Source organism: Epinephelus moara, chromosome 16 (assembly GCF_006386435.1).
Source record: "Epinephelus moara isolate mb chromosome 16, YSFRI_EMoa_1.0, whole genome shotgun sequence".
NCBI classification, from domain to species: Eukaryota; Metazoa; Chordata; class Actinopteri; order Perciformes; family Serranidae; genus Epinephelus; species Epinephelus moara.
The window spans coordinates 3,103,093-3,123,880 of NC_065521.1; the positions used below are offsets into that span (position 1 = coordinate 3,103,093).

The following is a 20,788-nucleotide window of genomic DNA, read 5'->3' on the forward strand; positions in this document are numbered from 1 at the left end:
CTGCAAAGTTTTCACTCCTTGTGATGCACTCTCTGCGGCAGTTTTCCTCCTGATGATATATCTCCCCAACGATGGTAGCACTGAGGGAGCGGAGGATTCAGCCTCTCTTCTCGCCCGCTCAGCATTCAACACATGGAGTTCCTCATCTGTGTACTCCGGCTCAAACAGGTATGGCTCTGGGTCTGTGTCCGCTACAACAAACTCTTCAAAATCGCATTCAAAGTCGTCCATTGCAGCTACTAAAATCCAGAGAAATCGCTAGGCTAAATGAACAGCTGAGTTTTGTTTACAAGCTACGTCTGTGCCTGTGCCTGCTCACCGGTGTATCCCTCCGCAGATCACAGCGCAGGACGTACTGACCCCCTATAAGCGCCATGCTAACCGCTGAGACCCAGCCACTGGACGTCCAGACACAAAAAAGATATCGATCATGTTGTCTCAATATGAAAATGATAGAGAAAGGGCATAACTCCCAAATCGTCTGAGTATTCTTTTATGTGAAGATACACAGTGAAGACATAACATAATCCTAACACAGCAAAGCTGTTACCTGCAGCCTTCGCTTGTAAAGCTAATGCTACTAACATTAGGTCAGTCGAAGTAATTAGTGGAAACATGCTAACATGCTAACGTTACACTGAAATTAGTTGTAAAGTAAGACCTGTTCATAAATGTTCTGGTGTAGCTCTGAATTTCTTATAAACTGAGGAGAACTGCCTGCTGTATATTTGTGTTCATGGTCACAGTCACAGATAATTTTAGATGATGCTCCTTCGTTATCCGCCATGACATCAAAAGTACAACCAAGTCCTCATAGATACATCTCTGGTAAAACTGTTAGGTGTTATGTGTTCAGCAATGCCCGCTGCGTACTGCTTACTCGAAGAACACTGTAAACACGGCTCCTTCTTCTTCTGTGGTTTAATCACTGTGGGCTGCTGCGGGCGAGCAGAATCACTTCCGCCTCGGGTGCCGTATTCTTCATACCTGTCAAGTTTTGGATTTGAAAATAAGGGAAATTTTTAGGCCCGCCGCAAACAATCAATAAGTGATTAACATAGGGGGGATCAAAATAAAATAAATAAATAAAATAAAAATCAAGCAAAAATCAACCAGCCACCCTCCTCCCCTGACAGTCCCTTCATAAGTAATGAACAGTCCCTAAAGTGCGGTGAGGTTTGTGGGCTGTTACTGACACAAAGACAGAAATGTGAACGGTTCGTTTGTCCTCTGTGCCGCCACGGCTTCGTTGTCCAGGTACTACTGGGCAGGCATGACACCAACGAAAGAGGAAATTACTGGACCTGGAGTCGGACGTTATCTTAGCCCACAGAGCACTATGAGCCTCCGCCGTATTCCTGTCTGTGATCCCTGTTCAACACACAACTGTCAGGATTCGCCTTTCCTTTCTGCTGCTGGTTGAAACGTGATAATAGGGGCTCCCCAGTGCCCACTCCACTAACTTGACGTGGAAATGAGCGGTAGTCTAGAAAACTGGTGAGTTTTGTTTTGTTTTGAATTTTTTGGAGGGCGCTCGTGCGCCATCACATAGATTGTGCCCTGGGCGGTCGCCCACATTGCCCATAGCAAAACCCGTCCGTGGGTGTACAGGAAATCTAAAATAACCATTTGTCAACCAGACCCGCTGTTGACACTAACCTCGCGACAACTACCACCCAGGCTACTGCAGGTGGCAGTTCTCGCGAGACTAGTGACAGAGTTCAGTTTGGAGAGGCAGAGGAATGTTTTCTTTTTTTTAAAAATTATATTATAATACCGGAGATTTACGGGAAAATACTAATACGGGAGGACGGCGGGAAAGAGGGGTAAAATACGGTAGTTTCCCAGCCAAAACAGGAGACTTGACAGCTATGGTATTCTTGTTTGCTGACTTCCACTGTGTGTCCGATCCGAGCGAGGCTACGCTAAATAGCCATATAGAGAAAGGCTTTTTTGTCGCTGTTGGGTTCAAATAAATATGCGGATCTTCAAGGGGGGGTGATACGAACTAGGGACAGTTTTATTAATGGTAAAAAGTTCCGCACAGCTGCTTTAAGTAGATGTGATAACTAGTTAAAACAACTGAAGCTCTGCTGGTTGAAATGAACTCTTCTTCTGTCAGACAGAACCGGTGGACCAAACGAGGCCTCGCCATCATCCCCACCAAGTTTGGCATAAGCTTCACTGCCGTCTTCCTCAACCAGGTCTGACCTAAAAACACAGACTCACAAACTGTTAAAGTCCTAATTGTTATTTGATACGTTATGTTTTTGTGATGTTATGAATTACCGTTAGTTCATGTGTTGGTATTTATGCAGGCTGGAGCTCTGGTTCATATCTACACCGACGGCTCGGTGTTGTTGACTCACGGTGGGACGGAGATGGGACAAGGACTCCACACGAAGATGGTCCAGGTACCTCAGCTTTAGTCTTAAAGTCTTTTTTGTAGCTCATTAATTTGACGTTTTTTTCCACAAAATGAAAACATTTATTTGGTTGATTTTTCTACAAACGATGTGACTGTCGGTTTCAGTTCATTTCAGTGTAAATACCACCATCTAGTGGCCATTAGAGACACTGCAGCTACAGACACTTTACACAGGAGGGTTGGCTGCATCACCCAAAAGCTACAATCACATCATTGATGCAAATTTTTAAAAACAACCTGAGACCAAGGATTTGTTGAATTCCTGCAGCCTTTAAAAAAATCAGCCAGAAGTTTGTTTGTTTGTTTCAGTCCAAACTACAGTCATGTGATTTAATTCAAGGGTCTGATACAGAACCTTGCTGGACCCCGGCATTGTACCGATGCAGCATCAACAAACTGTGTGTGTGTTTGAGTCCAGGTCGCCAGTAGGGTTCTGGGTATCCCCTGTTCAAAGATCCACATCTCAGAGACCAGCACCAGTACCGTCCCCAACACCAGCCCCACTGCCGCCTCCGCCTCCTCAGACCTCAACGGAGCCGCCGTTCAAAATGCCTGTGAAGTCCTCATGACACGTTTGGAACCTTACAAAACCAAGAACCCCAAAGGATCATGGGAAGACTGGGTGAGCAGGAGTACTTGACTTTGTTTTTACAGTAAAGGAAATCACAAAGAAGCGTACGTCAGCAGTTTGCCTGTGTTATCGTTCATCAGACATTAGCGTCCCGTTGTCATCACTGTGACGGTCTGACTCAGTGTGTTTCTGTGTTTAAGGTGAGAACGGCATATTTCGACAGAGTCAACCTCAGTGCAAACGGTTTCTACAAGTGAGTTCAGTTGTCGTTGGTTCGTGAATCTGTTGATGAATAAAGTCCAGGACAGGGTTTCACTGTTTCCTGTTGCTCTTCAGGACTCCAGATCTGGGTTATGATTTTGACTCAAACTCAGGTCGAGCTTTCAGCTACTTCAGCTACGGTGTCGCCTGTTCAGAGGTGGAGATCGACTGTCTGACCGGAGCTCACAAGGTGGGTTCTTCATGATGGATAAGTTCACCTAGAGGGACAGAGAAACAGGAAATGGTGAATTCGATGTTCACATAGAGTTCAAAGTGTTTCAAATACAAATTGTTGATGAAGGTGTCCCACAAGGATCAGTGTCAGGTACCTTGTTATTCACTCTACACTTAAATGATATTGTGGCGTATTTATTATAAACTTCCTCTTTAAAGACCTTCAGATGTCTTTAATAAACTGTCTTAACCAGTTTGAGATAAAAATTATACCCAGAGTCATGACTCAGTCAATTCTGAACACAAAGACACCAACGTCCATTAACATTTATAAAACTGCTTTAAATTTATATAAAAACATTCATTTTCACGGCTTTGTGCACTTTGAGAAGTGATCGAGTGATTTCCATCTGTACAGCAGACATGAGAACTGCTAGCAGCTAACGCACTTCTACGTTTGTGGTCCAGATTCATCGAAATGTTGAGAAGTACGTGTTTAGAAAATTAAAGTGCAGATCGTTTAAGTTTAGAAATTCAGTGCTGGATGAAGCTGAACTGAACCTTTGAAAATCTGAGTTGATTTGACCGTTGGTTGGAAAACGACGAGCTGATGTTTAGAACTTTGAAACAATCGTGAAAACTGTCTGAGAAAGCATCATCAGATTTATTATTTTCTTCTTCTTTTTTTTTAAAAAGATATTTTTTTGGCCATTTTGCCTTTATTGGACAGGACAGGTAAGCGTGAAGGGGGAGAGAGAGAGAGGGGGGATGACATGCAGCAAAGGGCCACAGGCTGGATTCGAACCTGGGCCGCTGCGGCAACAGCCTTGTACATGGGGCGCCTGCTCTGCCACTAAGCCACTAGCGCCCCGAGATTTATTATTTTCATCAACGACATATTATCAGCTGGTTAATTTCAATTGCAGCTTTTTGACTAAATGTTAAAAGATATAAATGTATTATATTTATTTTATGTATTATTTATGACACTGTGAATGTTGCTTATATGCCTGTTGAAGAACCTGAGCACGACTATCGTGATGGACGTTGGTCACAGTCTCAACCCGGCCATAGACATCGGACAGGTGAGTCAATCAGTCAGTCAGTGAACCTTTGGAAAGTTTATTAAGTCACATGTGGAGTTAAAGGTCATCATTCAGATTGTTCCCTGTGGCGCCCCCTTCAGGTGTCTTCACTGTGTGTCCTCAGGTGGAAGGGGCGTTCATGCAGGGTCTGGGTCTCTTCACGCTGGAGGAGCTTCATTACTCTCCTCAGGGTGTCCTCCTCACCCGAGGACCTGGTTCTTATAAGATCCCAGCCTTTGGTGACATCCCCACCGAGCTCATCGTCTCGCTGCTCCGCGACGCACCAAATGACAAGGCCATCTTCGCCTCCAAGGTAATGCCACTCACACTGCCGAGGACATTAAACGTCACGGCTTCAGAGAACTGTTATTTTGCAGTTACATTGTTCTCTCCAGGCTGTCGGTGAGCCTCCTCTTTTCCTGGCGGCGTCGGTTTTCTACGCCATCAAAGATGCCATCACTGCTGCCCGGGTGGAGTCGGGCATCAGCGGTCCCTTCAGGCTAGACAGCCCCGCCTCCGCCGAGAGGATCCGCAACGCCTGCAGTGACAGATTCACCAAACTGGTATGAAAGCTTGTTTAAAAGTCTTTAAGACATTTTTGAAGACATGAAAATAACATCCACAAAACGAAACTTTCTTTTTAATTTTGATTCAGACGATCTCACAGTCAGTGTAAGAACAACACCAAGACTGTTTATCCCTTCATGATGTTAACACCATTCAGCTAAAGTCAGCAGGTCGGATGAGCTGACCTCGGTTACATTTAGCCCTGAAAAACAGAACAAGGGTTTTATTTGAAACTGTATCAGCGATACATTAAATATCTTGTTGCAGAGTTTGGGTCCTGGTTGCTCCTGTAGCAGCAGCAACTCTGAGAAAAGAATCCGACATGACTCGAATAAGAACCTGACACAAACTGGGGTTCAGATTCTGGTGCAGATTAATCAGAAGTCAGGGATATGAATCCGACACAGATGAGGCATGAACTGTGCTCCACTGTACATCATTCGCATCAAATAAACAGCTGTTACTGCGGTAACATTTAACAAGGATCATAAATAAATCATAGATAAATTGGACCAGTAAAGTTCCTCAGCACCAGACTGACACCACCATCATTATTATTAAAATTATTATTATTGTTATTATTATTGTTATTATCCATGAAACATCTGTCGTCCACAAACTTCTGACAGGAAGCTGGATGAAGGCTGATGTGTCCAACAGATTTAAACCTGTAAACATGATGTAAAAACTGAAACACTTCCTGAATATTTGAACACAGCGACTGTTGATTTGTTTCAGGTTCCTCCTGCAGAACAAGGCTCCTTCACCCTGTGGTCTGTTCAAGTCTAAGACCGGACGGAGAGACGGTGGTCTGATGGTGGTCTGGTGGTCTCTGGAGAATCTGTAACCACCATAACGCACATTCCCCACCTGGTCATTTCCACCTGTTGGATCAGAGTTCATATTGTCTTCATCATTTAATGACGTGCTACACCTGGGTTTGGTTTCTATGACAACGATATCTTGACATTTTTTTCCCCCTGTTAAAGGGTTGTTTTGGGGAGTTTTTCCTTCAGCTGTGAGGGTCCTAAGGACAGAGGGATGCCGTATGCTGTAAAGCCCTGTGAGGCAAATTGTGATTCATGATATTGGGCTTTATAAATAATATTGATTGATTGATTGACATTAACAAAGCTAGGTAACTAATGTGATGCTATGTTAAAGGATAACTTTGGTATTGTCCCCATGTGTATGTGTGCGTATGATTCATAGGTACAACTCGTTTTAAAATTGGTTCAGTGTTGAAGGAGGTGGATGCAGCCGGCAGCCGTGAGGTAGATATGGAGGCAAACACACCAATCAAAGGAAATGTTCCGTTTCTTTAAAAACAAAAAAAGAAAAAAAAAGTAGTCACAGAGTCACAGTCAAGTACTCACAGAGTCACAGTGGAAATGGCACGTGTCTGCTCTGTCAATCAGTCAATCAGTCAATCAGTTAGTCTGTCAGTCAGTCAATCCGTGGCGGCGATCATCCCCGGAGTTTGACAGCTGATCTGCCGGTTTAGTAGACTGGATATGGTGAGAAGAGCCAGGAGCCGAGTTCGCTGAAGGAAGCAGGTGCAAGGGACTACACTACCCCGACTCGATTCAGATCTGATCTGTGGGATGTGGAGCTATAGCGGACACCGGACACTTCTTCTGTCTCTCCTGCTGACAAGGTGAACTCTGAACCAGCTTGTGCTCCCGCGGGTGTGCTGCTTGATGAGCGTGTGACGTCACCTGACGTTTTGTCCGACGTGTGTCAGCGCGACTCCCAAAAATAAACAAATAATCAAAACGAGGACAGAGTGGATCGTGACAAGACGGAGGGTGGGACGTCAGTGGGCGGGGTCTATAGGCGTCCCTCCAGTGTCCACACACCCCTGGATGTGGAGGCGGGGACTTTGTCTTTTTTCCCCGGGGGTTTGGTGTCCTCGTTGTCAAGACAGACGGACTCGCCCCTTCTTGGACATTTAGACGTGGAAATAAAAAACTTAAAATTAATTATTTCCGTTATGATCAGGGAGTTGATGCGCAGATGCTCACCGTGCATTGAATTGATTGGTTGAAATGTTAACTACTTCCACTTCTGTGATGTGATTGGCTGAATTATAAACTGATAAGTTTTTGACTGAGCCTCTAATTGGCCACATTAAAGAAATGACTGACCGCCCCCTTGAGCTCACTGCAGGTCGATGATTTAAAAAGAAGCTCAACACGACACGTTTTCTCCTCTAGTGAAGAACGACTCAAAAAGATGCTGCTGCTCAGAAGATTAAAAAAAACAACAACAAAGAACGTGATGTGGATGCATGTCTTTATGACGTGTGATTAAAACAGAACGACCGGAAGATTTTTACTTTTACGTAGAATTTTAATAACTTTGTTGTTAGCTGATCGGCAGCAAACAAGAACTAAAACGTTTTTTTTTGTTTGTTTTTTTACAGATGTGAATTTACTGACAGAATAATTTTCAGTTCAGTCCATACGAATCATCAGATAATTAATATGTCAGTTTATCTCAATGAAAACAACGATAAAAACACAACAGCTGGAGTGCTGCGTCACATGACAGTTAGGTTTATTGAAGGTTTCCAGGCACACACAGTTAAATATATGGCATCATAACTAAATGTAATTATGACGTGAAACGACAGTAAAAAACAAATTGTACAAAGTTATTTCACTCAGGCTGAACAAAAATGAAATGTCTCAAATGTTAATTTATTCTGAAACTGATTTAATCTTCATTCAGAGTTTGTTGTGTTTGTAGAGTTCAGATCTGCCACACACAGGTTCATTACTATTACTATTACTATTATTATTGTTATTGTTACTGTGGTCTACAGATGTCTCCTGTTATGGACGGCATTTAGATTATGTAGTGAAAGTTTTACCTGGAGGGATTTGGCAGTGCAACAGTGAGGTGTGGTATGATCGTCGGCCCAGTTAGCTCAGGTAGCCTGGTTAGCTCAGTTAGCCTGGTTAGCTCAGTTAGCCTGGTTAGCTCATTAGCCTGGTTAACTAAGGTCGTAGGACAAACTGTGTGCCAACATCGTTCAGTCGGGTGTTTCTGTGGAAACTCTTCAAACATTTAATTTATAGTGACGTCACCCAGATGTGTCAATGTAATGAGAGTGACATCGTTCAGATGACCTCTGGCTGCAGATTCACGCCGTACTGAGGTGATAACGAATGCTGTGGAGTGTCTGATCTCTGCTACGTTCAGTCCGTTTGTTGTCTCTGCTTCGTTTGTTGTCGTTTTTTGTGTCTTCCCCCTGACAGGTCCGTTATCCAGTAAGAATCTGTGAAGATCAGGACGATGTTAGTACATATCCTGTCCCAACATATGATTGGCTGAGACAACAGTTCATATCAAATTCACGCCCAACGTTTAGATGGACTTCAGAAACATCGAAAACAGAACTGACATTTTTTAATGGATTCACTGTCAAAAGAAAAACTGGTCCATTTTCTTTTCATGTTACATTAACACAATGTTTGTCCAAACGAGATCTACAAATTATCATTTCGTTTTCTAAATGAATAAAAACAAACACACAAACAAATAAAAGAAATTCATGAATAAATATATAAATAAATGATAATATTTTAGCAGAAAAATTATTTAAATACTTTTTTTCTTCCCTGAATATTCTCTGATTTATATAAACATTAAAATAAACATGATGTAAATTAAATGATGATGATGATGATGATGATGAAGAGGAGGATGATTAAATAATCACTGTTATGTTAAATAAAATTATTTCACTATATTAAATAAAATTATTTCATTGTATTAAATAAAACTTTCAGAAACACATTGACGTTTCTTCAGTTTGTTACTGTTAAAGTTTTAAATTTTCTGTCGACAGACTAAACTTTGTTATATTAAACTTTAATTATCTTTATTAACACGTTAATTAACTCGTTTATTAAGTCATTCATTAACACATTAATTAATTCATTCACTTGTGCATTAACACATTCATTAACTTATTCATGAACTCATTCATTTAAACTCATTCATTACCTTGTTCATTATACATCCATTAACACATTGATTAACTTATTCATTAACTTGTTAACATGTTCATTACGCATTTATTAACTTTTTCACTAACTCATTCATGAACTTGTTCATCACGGACCCAGGATGGTTCAGGTACGTCGTCTGTAGACGTGGACGGCAAGGACAAAGTGAGGATATGTGACGAGCTGCCCTGAAAACACGCTAGGTCACCATGTTCATGATGTTAGCGTGGTAGCATGCTAAGTGTAGCTAACCCTGTGCAGGTTTAGTCATTTTTAAACATTGTGTATCTCTGATTTTCTAACAACTAAAAATGTGAATTGTGTTTCATCGGTAAAGATCAACTGATCATTGATTATTGATCATAGTCAGACATTCGATGGGATGTTTGTGTTGCCATGGAGACTCATATTCAGACATGATGTCATCTAAGCACCTGTCACAGGTTGGTCACACAAACTTTTATCAGACCAGCGTTTCAGGATTTGAGCAAACTTTATTAGCACTCTCTTCTTGACCAGTGACAGCAGGAAGTGAGTCTAGTCGTCGTCCTCTCCCGTGTTTTCGATAACTTTCTTCATCCACTTGCTCATCCTGAACAGGTGAGTGTAGAAGCCATACTTCCCGTCTCTGTCGCAGCCTTCACCCCACGACACGATGCCCATCTGATACCAGCGGTTCTCCGCTGGGTACTGGACACACAAATACACAACAACAGAAAAGGTTAATTCGCAAAGCAGTCAGATCGCAAACAGATATATAAATATAACTATTTATACACATCAACACTACTGTTACACACATACATATATATATATATATATATATATATATATATATACAGATAGGCTATATAAACACATGATTCATTCACAGAGGTTCTGCAGCCTGGTCGCTCACTGGACGTTACTGTTACATTTATAATAATATAAATATTATATATATATATATATATATATATATATATATATATATATACAGTGGTGTGAAAAAGTGTTTGCCCCCTTCCTGATTTCTTACTTTTTTGCATGTTTTCCACACTTAAATGTTTCAGATCATCAAACAAATTTAAACATTAGTCAAAGATAACACAAGTAAACACAAAATGCAGTTTTTAAATGAAGGGTTTTATTAATGAGGAAGAAAAAAATCCAAAGCTACATGGCCCTGTGTGAAAAAGTGTTTGCCCCCTAAACCTAATAACTGGTTGGGCCACCCTTAGCAGCAACTACTGCAATCAAGCGTTTGCGATAACTTGCAATGAGTCTTTTACAACGCTGTGGAGGAATTTTGGCCCACTCATCTTTGCAGAATTGTTGTAATTCAGCCACATTGGAGGGTTTTCGAGCATGAACCGCCTTTTTAAGGTCATGCCACAGCATCTCAATAGGATTCAGGTCAGGACTTTGACTAGGCCACTCCAAAGTCTTCATTTTGTTTTTCTTCAGCCATTCAGAGGTGGACTTGCTGGTGTGTTTTGGATCATTGTCCTGCTGTAGAACCCAAGTTCGCTTCAGCTTGAGGTCACGAACAGATGGCCGGACATTCTCCTTCAGGATTTTTTGGTAGACAGCAGAATTCATGCTTCCATTTATCACAGCAAGTCTTCCAGGTCCTGAAGCAGCAAAACAGCCCCAGACCATCACACTGCCACCACCATATTTTACTGTTGGTATGATGTTCTTTTTCTGAAATGCGGTGTTACTTTTACGCCAGATGTAATGGGACACAGACCTTCCAAAAAGTTCAACTTTTGTCTCGTCAGTCCACAGAATATTTTCCCAAAAGTCTTGGGGATCATCAAGATGTTTTCTGGCAAAAATGAGACGAGCCTTAATGTTCTTTTTGCTTAGCAGTGGTTTTCGTCTTGGAACTCTGCCATGCAGGCCATTTTTGCCCAGTCTCTTTCTTATGGTGGAGTCATGAACACTGACCTTAACTGAGGCAAGTGATGCCTGCAGTTCTTTAGATGTTGTTGTGGGGTCTTTTGTCACCTCTTGGATGAGTCGTCGCTGCGCTCTTGGGGTAATTTTGGTCGGCCGGCCACTCCTGGGAAAGTTCACCACTGTTCCGTGTTTTCGCCATTTGTGGATAATGGCTCTCACTGTGGTTCGCTGGAGTCCCAAAGCTTTAGAAATGGCTTTATAACCTTTTCCAGACTGATAGATTTCAATTACTTTTTTTCTCATTTGTTCCTGAATTTCTTTGGATCTCGGCATGATGTCTGTAGCTTTTGAGGATCTTTTGGTCTACTTCACTTTGTCAGGTAGGTCCTATTTAAGTGATTTCTAGATTGGGAACAGGTGTGCAGTAATCAGGCCTGGGTGTGGCTACAGAAATTGAACTCAGGTGTGATCAACCACAGTTATGTTTTAACAGGAGCTGGGGGGCAAACACTTTTTCACACAGGGCCATGTAGCTTTGGATTTTTTTCTTCCTCATTAATAAAACCCTTCATTTAAAAACTGCATTTTGTGTTTACTTGTGTTATCTCTGACTAATGTTTAAAATTTGTTTGAGATCTGAAACATTTAAGTGTGGAAAACATGCAAAAAAGTAAGAAATCAGGAAGGGGGCAAACACTTTTTCACACCACTGTTTATATAGATATAGATATATACATACATCAACAACAACTGAAAAGACATTTTACAGATGAATTATTAGAAGATCACCGATTACTAGTTTTACTATTTTTGATTAAAAAAAAAATTATGTTTCAATCAACACTTTAAATTTAAGGTGTTTTTCTCAGATGTTTTAATAAACTGATGTATTTTTAGATTTTGAATGTTTGTTGGATGAAACAAAATTATTTTGGGCTGTAAACAAATTAACATAAATAAATGTGTTAATGCAGAGTTCACAGTTAAACTTTAAACATAACCCAGATTACTAAGTGAATTAATATCATGTTTAAGAGACTCGTCAGTGACTCTGACACAAACTACTCTGAATAAATGTTTTATTTTCTCCTGATGTGTCCAAATGTCTCTATACTGATGTCCAAACAACTGATGTCCAAACACTAATGTCTCTGCAGACTGATGTCCAAACACTAATGTCTCTGCACACTGAGGTCCAAACAACTGACGTCCAAACAACTGACATCCAAACACTAACATCCAAACAACTGACATCCAAACAACTGACATCCAAACACTGACGTCCAACCAACTGATGTCCAAACACTAACCTCCAAACAGTGACGTCCAAACACTGATGTCCAAACACAGACGTCTCTGCACACTGACGTCCAAACAACTGATATCCAAACAACTGACTTCCAAACACTGACGTCTAAACACCAATGTCTCTGCACACTGATGTCTCTGCAAACCGACATCCAAACCCTAACGTCTCTGCACATTGACGTCCAAACAACTGATGTCCAAACAACTGACTTCCAAACACTGACGTTCAAAAAACTGACGTCCAAATATTAATGTCCAAACACTGACATCCAAACAACTGACATCCAAACACTGACGTCCAAACAACTGACATCCAAACACTGACATCCAAATACTGACGTCCAAATATTAATGTGCAAACACTGACGTCCAAACAACTGACATGCAAACAGTGACGTCCAAACAACTGACATCCAAACACTAACGTCCAAACAACTGACATCCAAACACTGATGTCCAAATACTGACGTTCAAAAAACTGTCATCCAAACACTGACGTCCAAACACTGACGTTCAAAAAACTGTCATCCAAACACTAACCTCCAAACACTGACGTTCAAAAAACTGTCATCCAAACACTAACCTCCAAACACTGACGTCTCTGCAGACCGACGTCCAAACACAGACGTCCAAACACTGACGTTCAAAAAACTGTCATCCAAACACTAACTTCCAAACACAGACGTCCAAACACTGATGTCTGAACACTGACGTCCAAACACCGACATCCAAACACTGACGTCCAAACACTGACTCTGAGCAGAAGGACAGACAGGTAGGTAGGTAGGTAGGTAGGTAGGTAGACGGACAGACGGACGGATGGATGGATGGACGGATCAAGTCTGACAAAAGATGAGACTGATGGATTCAGAGTTCAGTTTTAATCATGTGTGATGATGTTAGTTTGATGATGATGATGATGATGATATTTTCATTGTAGAGAGATGAGATCTCGCTGTATAAATGACCTATCCCTGTGATCATCGCATGAAACTTTACAGACAGAGAGTGAGACCTCAAACACCAGATGTGTTTGTCATCTGATCACAGAAAAATTAAAATCTTACAGAAAATCTACAAATAAAAAAACTTTAAAATCACAGCATGGATTTTTTTGTGGCATTCATGGGGTAATTTTTTGTTAACATCTTGTTTTAACGAGTTTTTACCATTTCAAAAATTATTTTTATCAGTTAACAAATGGTCAAATTTATATACATTTAAATTTAGATTTGATATCAAAACTGTAAAAAACGATATCAATCCAAAAACCTGATGCAACATCTGATGAGACGTGATGCTTTGTTTTATAATGTTGTAATAACCCCATATGTACACTCCCAACATTAAGAGTTTAACAAATATAAAACCAAAAGATGATGTTTATCACATTTTATGACAAGAACTGAGCTGTGTCTGTAATGTACCCTGTCCCTAATAAACTGACTCTATGGGTCTCAGAAGGTTAAACCCTGACTGACACTAAATGTCTTCTGTCCCTAATAAACTGGTCTCTATGGGTGTCAGAAGGTTAAACCCTGACTGACACTAAATGTCTTCTGTCCCTAATAAACTGGTTTCTATGGGTCTCAGAAGGTTAAACCCTGACTGACACTAAATGTTTTCTGTCCCTAATAAACTGGTCTCTGTTGGTCTCAGAGGGTTAAACCCTGACTGACACTAAATGTCTTCTGTCCCTAATAAACTGGTCTCTGTGGGTCGTTAAATGGTGTCGCTCACCTTCATCACAAACGGTCCACCGCTGTCTCCCTCACAGGCGTCTCCATGCTCGGCATCTTCTGGTTTATAACCTGGAACGCAGGTGAGAGGGTCGTTTGAGCTCACTGTTAACATTAGAATGCTAACATGCTAACAATGTTAACATGCTTTTTTTTTAATATAATATAATACGATATTATGACTTTAATAACACATTACATTTCATTAGATTACGTTCAATTATTTTCTGACGTATGATATCCTGATTTCATTTGAACCAAATGTTTGTGACGTGTCTCACAGACGTTATGAATGACAGGCTGAACGTTACAGCAATGTCTCAGGACAGGATGGCGTCTTTTCAGTATTACTTCGTCTTCCCTCTCAGTGCTGTTGGGTATGTTTGTCACTGAGTTTTTCATTGAGTTTTTTAGAACAGATGCCAGAGTTCAGCGTGAACGGTTTCTGTTGTAAAGACTTTTTCCTTCTAGTCTCAGTGATGGTCATCACATAACGTGACATATTTAAAGTATAAAAGCAAAACTGACGTCATTATGAAGCTGAGTAGTCGAGTAACATGTTGACCTGATGATGGCTACATGAAAATCCAAAAGGATTTATTCTCTGAAGAACATGAATATCTGAAACAGTTTAAATCGGTTGTGAAGATGTTTGTGGGCAGAGGACAGACGGTCGTCCTCACAGTGTCTCTGCTGCGTGTCATTTATAGAACAACAGTAGAAACATAAACGTTACCGGCACAGAGCATGTTGTTTGTGGATAGAGGACAGACTGTCTTCGTCACAGTGTGTCTGCTGCGTGTAATTCATAGAACAACAGTAGAAACAAAAATGTTACCAGCACAGAGCATGTTGTTTGTGGACAGAGGACAGACTGTCTTCCTCACAGTGTCTCTGCTACGTCTCATTTAAAGAACGGTAGAAATAACAATGTTACCAGCACAGAGCATGTTGTTTGTGGACAGAAGACAAACTGTCATCCTCACAGTGTTTCTGCTACGTCTTATTTATAGAACAATAGTAGAAACAAAAATGTTACCAGCACAGAGCATGATGTTTGTGGACAGAAGACAGACTGTCATCCTCACAGTGTCTCTGCTACGTCTCATTTATAGAACAACAGTAGAAACATAAACGTTACTGGCACAGAGCATGATGTTTGTGGACAGAGGACAGTCTGTCGTCCTCACAGTGTCTCTGCTACGTCCCATTTATAGAACAACAGTAGAAACAAAAATGCTTCCAGCACAGGACATGTTTGTGGACAGAGGACAGACTGTCCTCCTCACAGTGTCTCTGCTGCATCTCATTTATAGAACAGTAGATATAAAAACCTTACCAGCACAGAACATGTTGTTTGTGATCTTGACGGATGTGGAGCTGCGGCAGATGTCCTGGTCCACGATTGGTAGATGGATCTGTTGGAGGACTGTGGGTAAATTTCTGGCTGAAGGGTTCCAGGTTTCTTTCAGGTTTCCCCAGCCTGTCACTCGACCTTTGTAACCTTCGCTCATCAGACTGTCAGACAAAAACAACATGACTCACAGAATACAACATGAGGGTTAAACAGTTGACGCTTTCTGTGTGACTCTTACGCCTTGGCGACCTTCCTGCTGGGCAGGCAGACCGGGAAGATCTCATCTGTGAATGTGATTGGCCGCCTCATGTGCAACAGGGCAATGTCACGGTTCAGGTTTTCCCTCCAGTTATACTTTGGGTGGACGATGATCTTACTGATGGCCACGATCTTCTCGGTGCCGTATTCATACCTGAAATTCATCATTAATATTCTCGTGTTCTGATCTCAGATATCCGTTACACTCACAGACAGGAAGTCTTACTTGGCCCTGTTGTGTTTCCCCAGTCGCACCAGGATGTCGCTGGAGGTGAAGTTCTTGTTCCAGGGTGGGTAGAGGATGCAGTGGGCAGCGGTGAGGATCCACTGATCGCTGATCAGACTGGCTCCGCACAGCAGCTCCTGTGGACTGCGCTTATACAGCATCACCTGCCTGTGAACCGTGATACATACACAGGTAGATACTTTGGTTTGCATCTGTCTCCTGATCAAGTGTTGTTTACAGCATGGTCACCATTGTGATAGTTTATTGTTTTAAGTGTTGTTACCATGGTGCTGAGGCCACCTCGGCGTTATCGCCCCCAACAATACGTTTTTCTCGGTATGAGTCCAGAAGCTCGTTCTCTTTTGCATCCACCTTGTTCTGTTTTTCAAACAGGGGGCGCTGTCCACACACTGTGACACACCCAGTACGTCAGTCAGTAAACCAGTTAACCTTCCTTCTGTGTTCGATAAAAATAACACCTCTGGTATTCGCGGGTCATATTGATGCGAAGACAGAAGCAAGGTTAAATCAGTCAGTTAAGAGACCTGCTAACTGGTTAATAACAACTCAGGCAGTTGATTCAGTCCGTTTACTAATCACAACTCACCACTCTCTCCTTGTCCGAAGGTTCGAGGATTGAAAATTGTTCTTCTGGCAGGTGTCAGGACGGAGCGCTCCTGTCCTCCTTCTGTATCAGTGGACAAGTCCACCAACGGATCCTCTGAGAGACAGACACAGGTCAGAGACAGACAGTGGACAGACAGACAGACAGGTAAGAGGCAGTTCACTGATCAGCAGTAATATTCTGCAGTAATTACTTGTATTTACCACACAGCTCCAGGTCGCAGTAGTCGATGGTCACGTTACCGGCAACCTCAACGTAGCACCAGGGGCCCTCGGGGTCGTTGTCGGGATTACGGCACTTGTTTCCTGGCAGAGTGACCTCGGGGATGAACTCTTTGTCCATGCTAAGGGCCTTTGCCTCCGGGGATGACCACTGCAGGCAGGTGTGTCCCCCCAGGGTGACGGCCAGGTCGCCGACATAGTCAATGCCATGATTGGGTACACACTCAGTGGTTTTGATTGGTTCAGGGGCCAACGTGGGCGGGACAAAGTTCTCACCTTCAAAGAAAAGACAGTGTCATTGTACAAGTCATGATGTAGGAGTGCTGGATTTACAGAGATCTCATTAGAGACTGTTGGTACGAACATGATGAATATAGGTACTACCAGGACTGTAGACAGGTGGGGACTCTACAGGTGTGTGTCAGGTGATACAGACTCATCACAGGTGGGGACTCTATGGGTGTGTGTCAGGTGATACAGACTCATCACAGGTGGGGACTCTATGGGTGTGTGTCAGGTGATACAGAGTCACCCCAGGTGGGGACTCTACGGGTGCGTGTCAGGTTATACAGACTCACCACAGGTGGGGACTTTTCAGGTGCGTATCAGGTGATACAGAGTCACCACAGGTGGGGACTCTACAGGTGCATGTCAGGTGATACAGAGTCACCACAGGTGGGGACTTTTCAGGTGCGTGTCAGGTGATACAGAGTCACCACAGGTGGGGACTTTTCAGGTGCGTGTCAAGTGATACAGAGTCACCACAGGTGGGGACTCTACAGGTGCGTGTCAGGTGATAGGTTTCTACCAATTTTTCCCGTTAAAGGTTTGTTTGGGGGGGAGTTTTTCGTGATCAGCTGTGAGGATCCAAAGCACAGAGGGATGTCGTATGCTGTAAAGCCTCTGAGGCAAATGATTTGTGACATTGGGCTTTATAAATAAAATTGATTGATTGATTGATAGATAGATAGATAGATAGATAGAGACTCACCACAGGTGGGGACTCTACAGGTCTCCTTCTGGACCGTGGGGTCTTTGGTGAAGCACCAGGGTCCATCTGGGTTGTTGTTTGGGTTTCTACAGAAGTTTTCGTGAAGGATGCTGTTTGGTTCTGAAGCATTGTACTCCCTACAGACAGACAGACAGACAGACAGACAGACAGTTAATAACCCTGTCTCGAAGCTCCTGTTTGTGTCACTGAATCTGAACTGGGTCTAAATTATTCTGTTTATATTTAAGATCTATGACATTATCAGAGTTCTGTTGGTGACCTTATTATGGGATGTTGGTCTGTCTGTCGGTTACCTTATTATGGGATGTTAGTCTGTCTGTCGGTTACCTTATTATGGGATGTGGGAAGCTGCTCGTCCAGTATTGACATTGTCTTCCTGACCGTGTGATGTTGATGTTTCCTTCATATTTAACTCCTGTACCAGTAATACACTGACCTACATATACATACACACACACACACACACACACACATTGTCAGTGTTTATGATTATTTCATTATAATAAGTTTACGTTGAGTTTGTATGTAATTACCTTCTATACACTGTGTGATGATGTCGATGTTGGTCTGTGTTCTTACCAGCTGAGTTCCCTTACAGTCTGAGAGACGGATGGACAGACGGACAGACGGACCGAGAGAAAGACAGACGGATGGATGGACAGACGAATGGATGGACAGACAGACAGACAGAAAGACAGGTAGTTGGATGTTTGTGACCTCAGGTTGTTTGTTCTGTTCTGGACTTTGCTCATGTTTGTTCATGTTCACAGAACAGATCAGATTAAAGTTTAAAGAGTTCAACATAAATCATCTGCACACAGAAACCATTTTATAAGTTTAAACCAATGTTTAAATGTGAAGTCATAAATGATCTGCACACAGAGAAATGATTTTAATAGCTTTAAATAAATAAATGTGTCCTCTTGTATTTTTTGTCAGTGAGGTGAAGCTGCAGAAAATCTCACCCAGATATTTTTCCCAGAAGTTTTCCTGTAGAAGAGACAGACAGTTTAAACTGAGCAGTACGACGAGTACTGGGAGTGATTAAATCATTACTACAGTTACAATTACTGTCATAGTTAGAGTTACTTTTAATGTTGGAATAACAGAGTGAATGGGACCAGAACAAAATGGAGTCATACTGTTTTATCTGCCTGTTCGAACACCTCTCTGGCTTCTTCATGGTCACAGATTTCTTCCACACATTCTCTCTCCAGGTTCCCTTTTGTGAAATAATAAACATAAATAATAAAGATGAAAAAGTTACAAGAACAACAACAATAATGAACATTTAGAATAAAAATAATAATATCCAGTGGTCCAGGATTTTTAGGTAATATGACTGTGTAGAAAAAGTCTGTTATAATTAAAAGCCCTGTTTTACTTCACTTTAATAATTTTAACATCAAAATATTTTTTAAATAACCAAAAGTACTGATCAGGCAGATAGGTGGATAATTAGACCAAATTAAATTCAACGTATGTTTCATTTCTTTAAAATACTGTGTGATGTTGCCTCGTTAACGTTTAAAAAAATCACTCAGATATGAACTCTGTGAGTTCTGAACTGGTGATGTGTGAAATACAGCCGAGTGTCGTTTAGGTATCTCACCTGGTTTCACCTCCTCAAACAGCTGATTGGCTCGACGGCTCCTGACCAACACCTGCGATGCCAACTGGCTGTTCAAGAAAACTACGGACGGATGGACAGATGGACGGATGGATGGACAGGTACAGACAGGTACAGACAGACAGGTACAGAGACACATAGACATGTACAGAGATACACAGACATACAGATAGACAGACAGACAGACTGTAAATTATTACAGTTATAAGTTACTGAATAAAAGCTTGTGGTGTTTTAACAGTTGTTTGTATTATTTTTTCCACCCTGCTGATTACAGAGAACGATCAATATTTAAGTGTTAAAATCAAACTGAACATCAAAAAGTCCTGACCTGAGTAATTACTTTGAGATTACGCTGCCTGTTCCTAATAAACTGACCAGTGAGTGTAGTTTTATTAACAGTCAGTCAGTTGTTAAAGATAAAGTTATAAAATACTTTACTGCAAGTAAAAATACTAATACTGCGGTTTATACTACTTCCTGCGTTATGATGTCAATGACGTTTAATACTTTGATCTGTAACCATGGATTGTGTGTGTGTGTGTGTGTGTGCGTGCGTGCGTGCGTGCGTGCGTGCGTGCGTGCGTGCCTGTGTGCGTGAGAGAGAGAGAGAGAGAGAGAGAGAGAGAGAGAGAGAGAGAGAGAGAGAGTGAGGCAGGTGTGTAAATTATCAGAGAATATAAATACTACAGTACAACAGGAAATTAAACTGAAATAATAAACTTAGAAAATCTATAAATTATTTCTGTAAAGAAGTTTTAGGAACTATATGAACATTGATTATCAGGATTAGTAATACTTTATATTTATACTGCTGTTGCTACTGTACCACAACTTGCTGCTTCTGGATCTGTGACTGACACTTCTTTTACCACTATGAGTACGACTCAGCAGTACTTAAAGAAGTACGAGGTGTGGTGGGGGAACATGAATTATGACTCAGCAGTATTTAGAACAATATGAGGTGAAGTAGACGTACCGTGGTCGGCCAGGCAGCCCTGCAGCAGAAACAGCAGGAGAACAGCAGCTGGTTTAGATTTTGGTTTCATCATGGTCCAGATCTCCAACAAGCAGAGTGTCAGAGTCCGTCTTCAGTCTGTTTCTGTCTGTCCCTCTGTCTGTGTGTGTCCCTCTGTCTCTGTCTGTGGCTGTGGGGGCGTGAGAGGTGGGTGTTATTGACCGAAGGGTCATAGTGTGAGTAAGACTGATGATTTGGACGTGTTTGCTTTGACTCAACTAGCTCAGGACGTCCAATAACCTGCAATACTGCTGTACTCTGACCGTAGAGAGGACATGCGTAGGATCTGGAGTTCTCTGACCATAGAGAGTAGATGTGTAGGATCTGCACTGTAAAAATAAAAACTGTAAATAAATGGTCAAAGCACTGGCAGCAAAGTTTCCAAACGGATACCGTAAAATTACAGTA

At 41.7% G+C, this 20,788-nt stretch overlaps 2 protein-coding genes across 2 annotated transcripts in view; one reads left to right on the top strand and one right to left on the bottom strand.

Moving 5' to 3' along the window:
* The window catches only part of xdh (xanthine dehydrogenase), a 45,251-nt gene extending 36,361 nt beyond the window's left edge, over positions 1–8,890 (top strand). The window contains exons 27-35 of the mRNA XM_050066286.1: positions 2,123–2,204; positions 2,319–2,414; positions 2,847–3,050; positions 3,200–3,252; positions 3,336–3,450; positions 4,454–4,519; positions 4,644–4,832; positions 4,915–5,082; positions 5,825–8,890. Coding sequence (XP_049922243.1) covers positions 2,123–2,204; positions 2,319–2,414; positions 2,847–3,050; positions 3,200–3,252; positions 3,336–3,450; positions 4,454–4,519; positions 4,644–4,832; positions 4,915–5,082; positions 5,825–5,875 — 1,024 coding nt within the window. The 3' untranslated portion in view covers positions 5,876–8,890. The remainder of the gene's footprint in view (positions 1–2,122; positions 2,205–2,318; positions 2,415–2,846; positions 3,051–3,199; positions 3,253–3,335; positions 3,451–4,453; positions 4,520–4,643; positions 4,833–4,914; positions 5,083–5,824) is intronic.
* Positions 8,891–9,576: 686 nt separating this feature from the next.
* f2 (coagulation factor II (thrombin)) lies at positions 9,577–20,515 on the bottom strand. The gene is made up of 15 exons (XM_050066310.1): positions 20,342–20,515; positions 19,345–19,425; positions 18,875–18,954; positions 18,698–18,722; positions 18,266–18,331; positions 18,060–18,168; positions 17,712–17,848; positions 16,703–16,996; positions 16,482–16,595; positions 16,158–16,284; positions 15,875–16,042; positions 15,629–15,802; positions 15,373–15,551; positions 14,035–14,105; positions 9,577–9,792 (listed from the first exon to the last, which is right to left on the bottom strand). Exons 1-15 carry the CDS (start codon positions 20,412–20,414, stop codon positions 9,640–9,642), a joined length of 1,851 nt encoding a protein of 616 aa, XP_049922267.1. The 5' UTR covers positions 20,415–20,515; the 3' UTR covers positions 9,577–9,639.
* Positions 20,516–20,788: the final 273 nt, after the last annotated feature.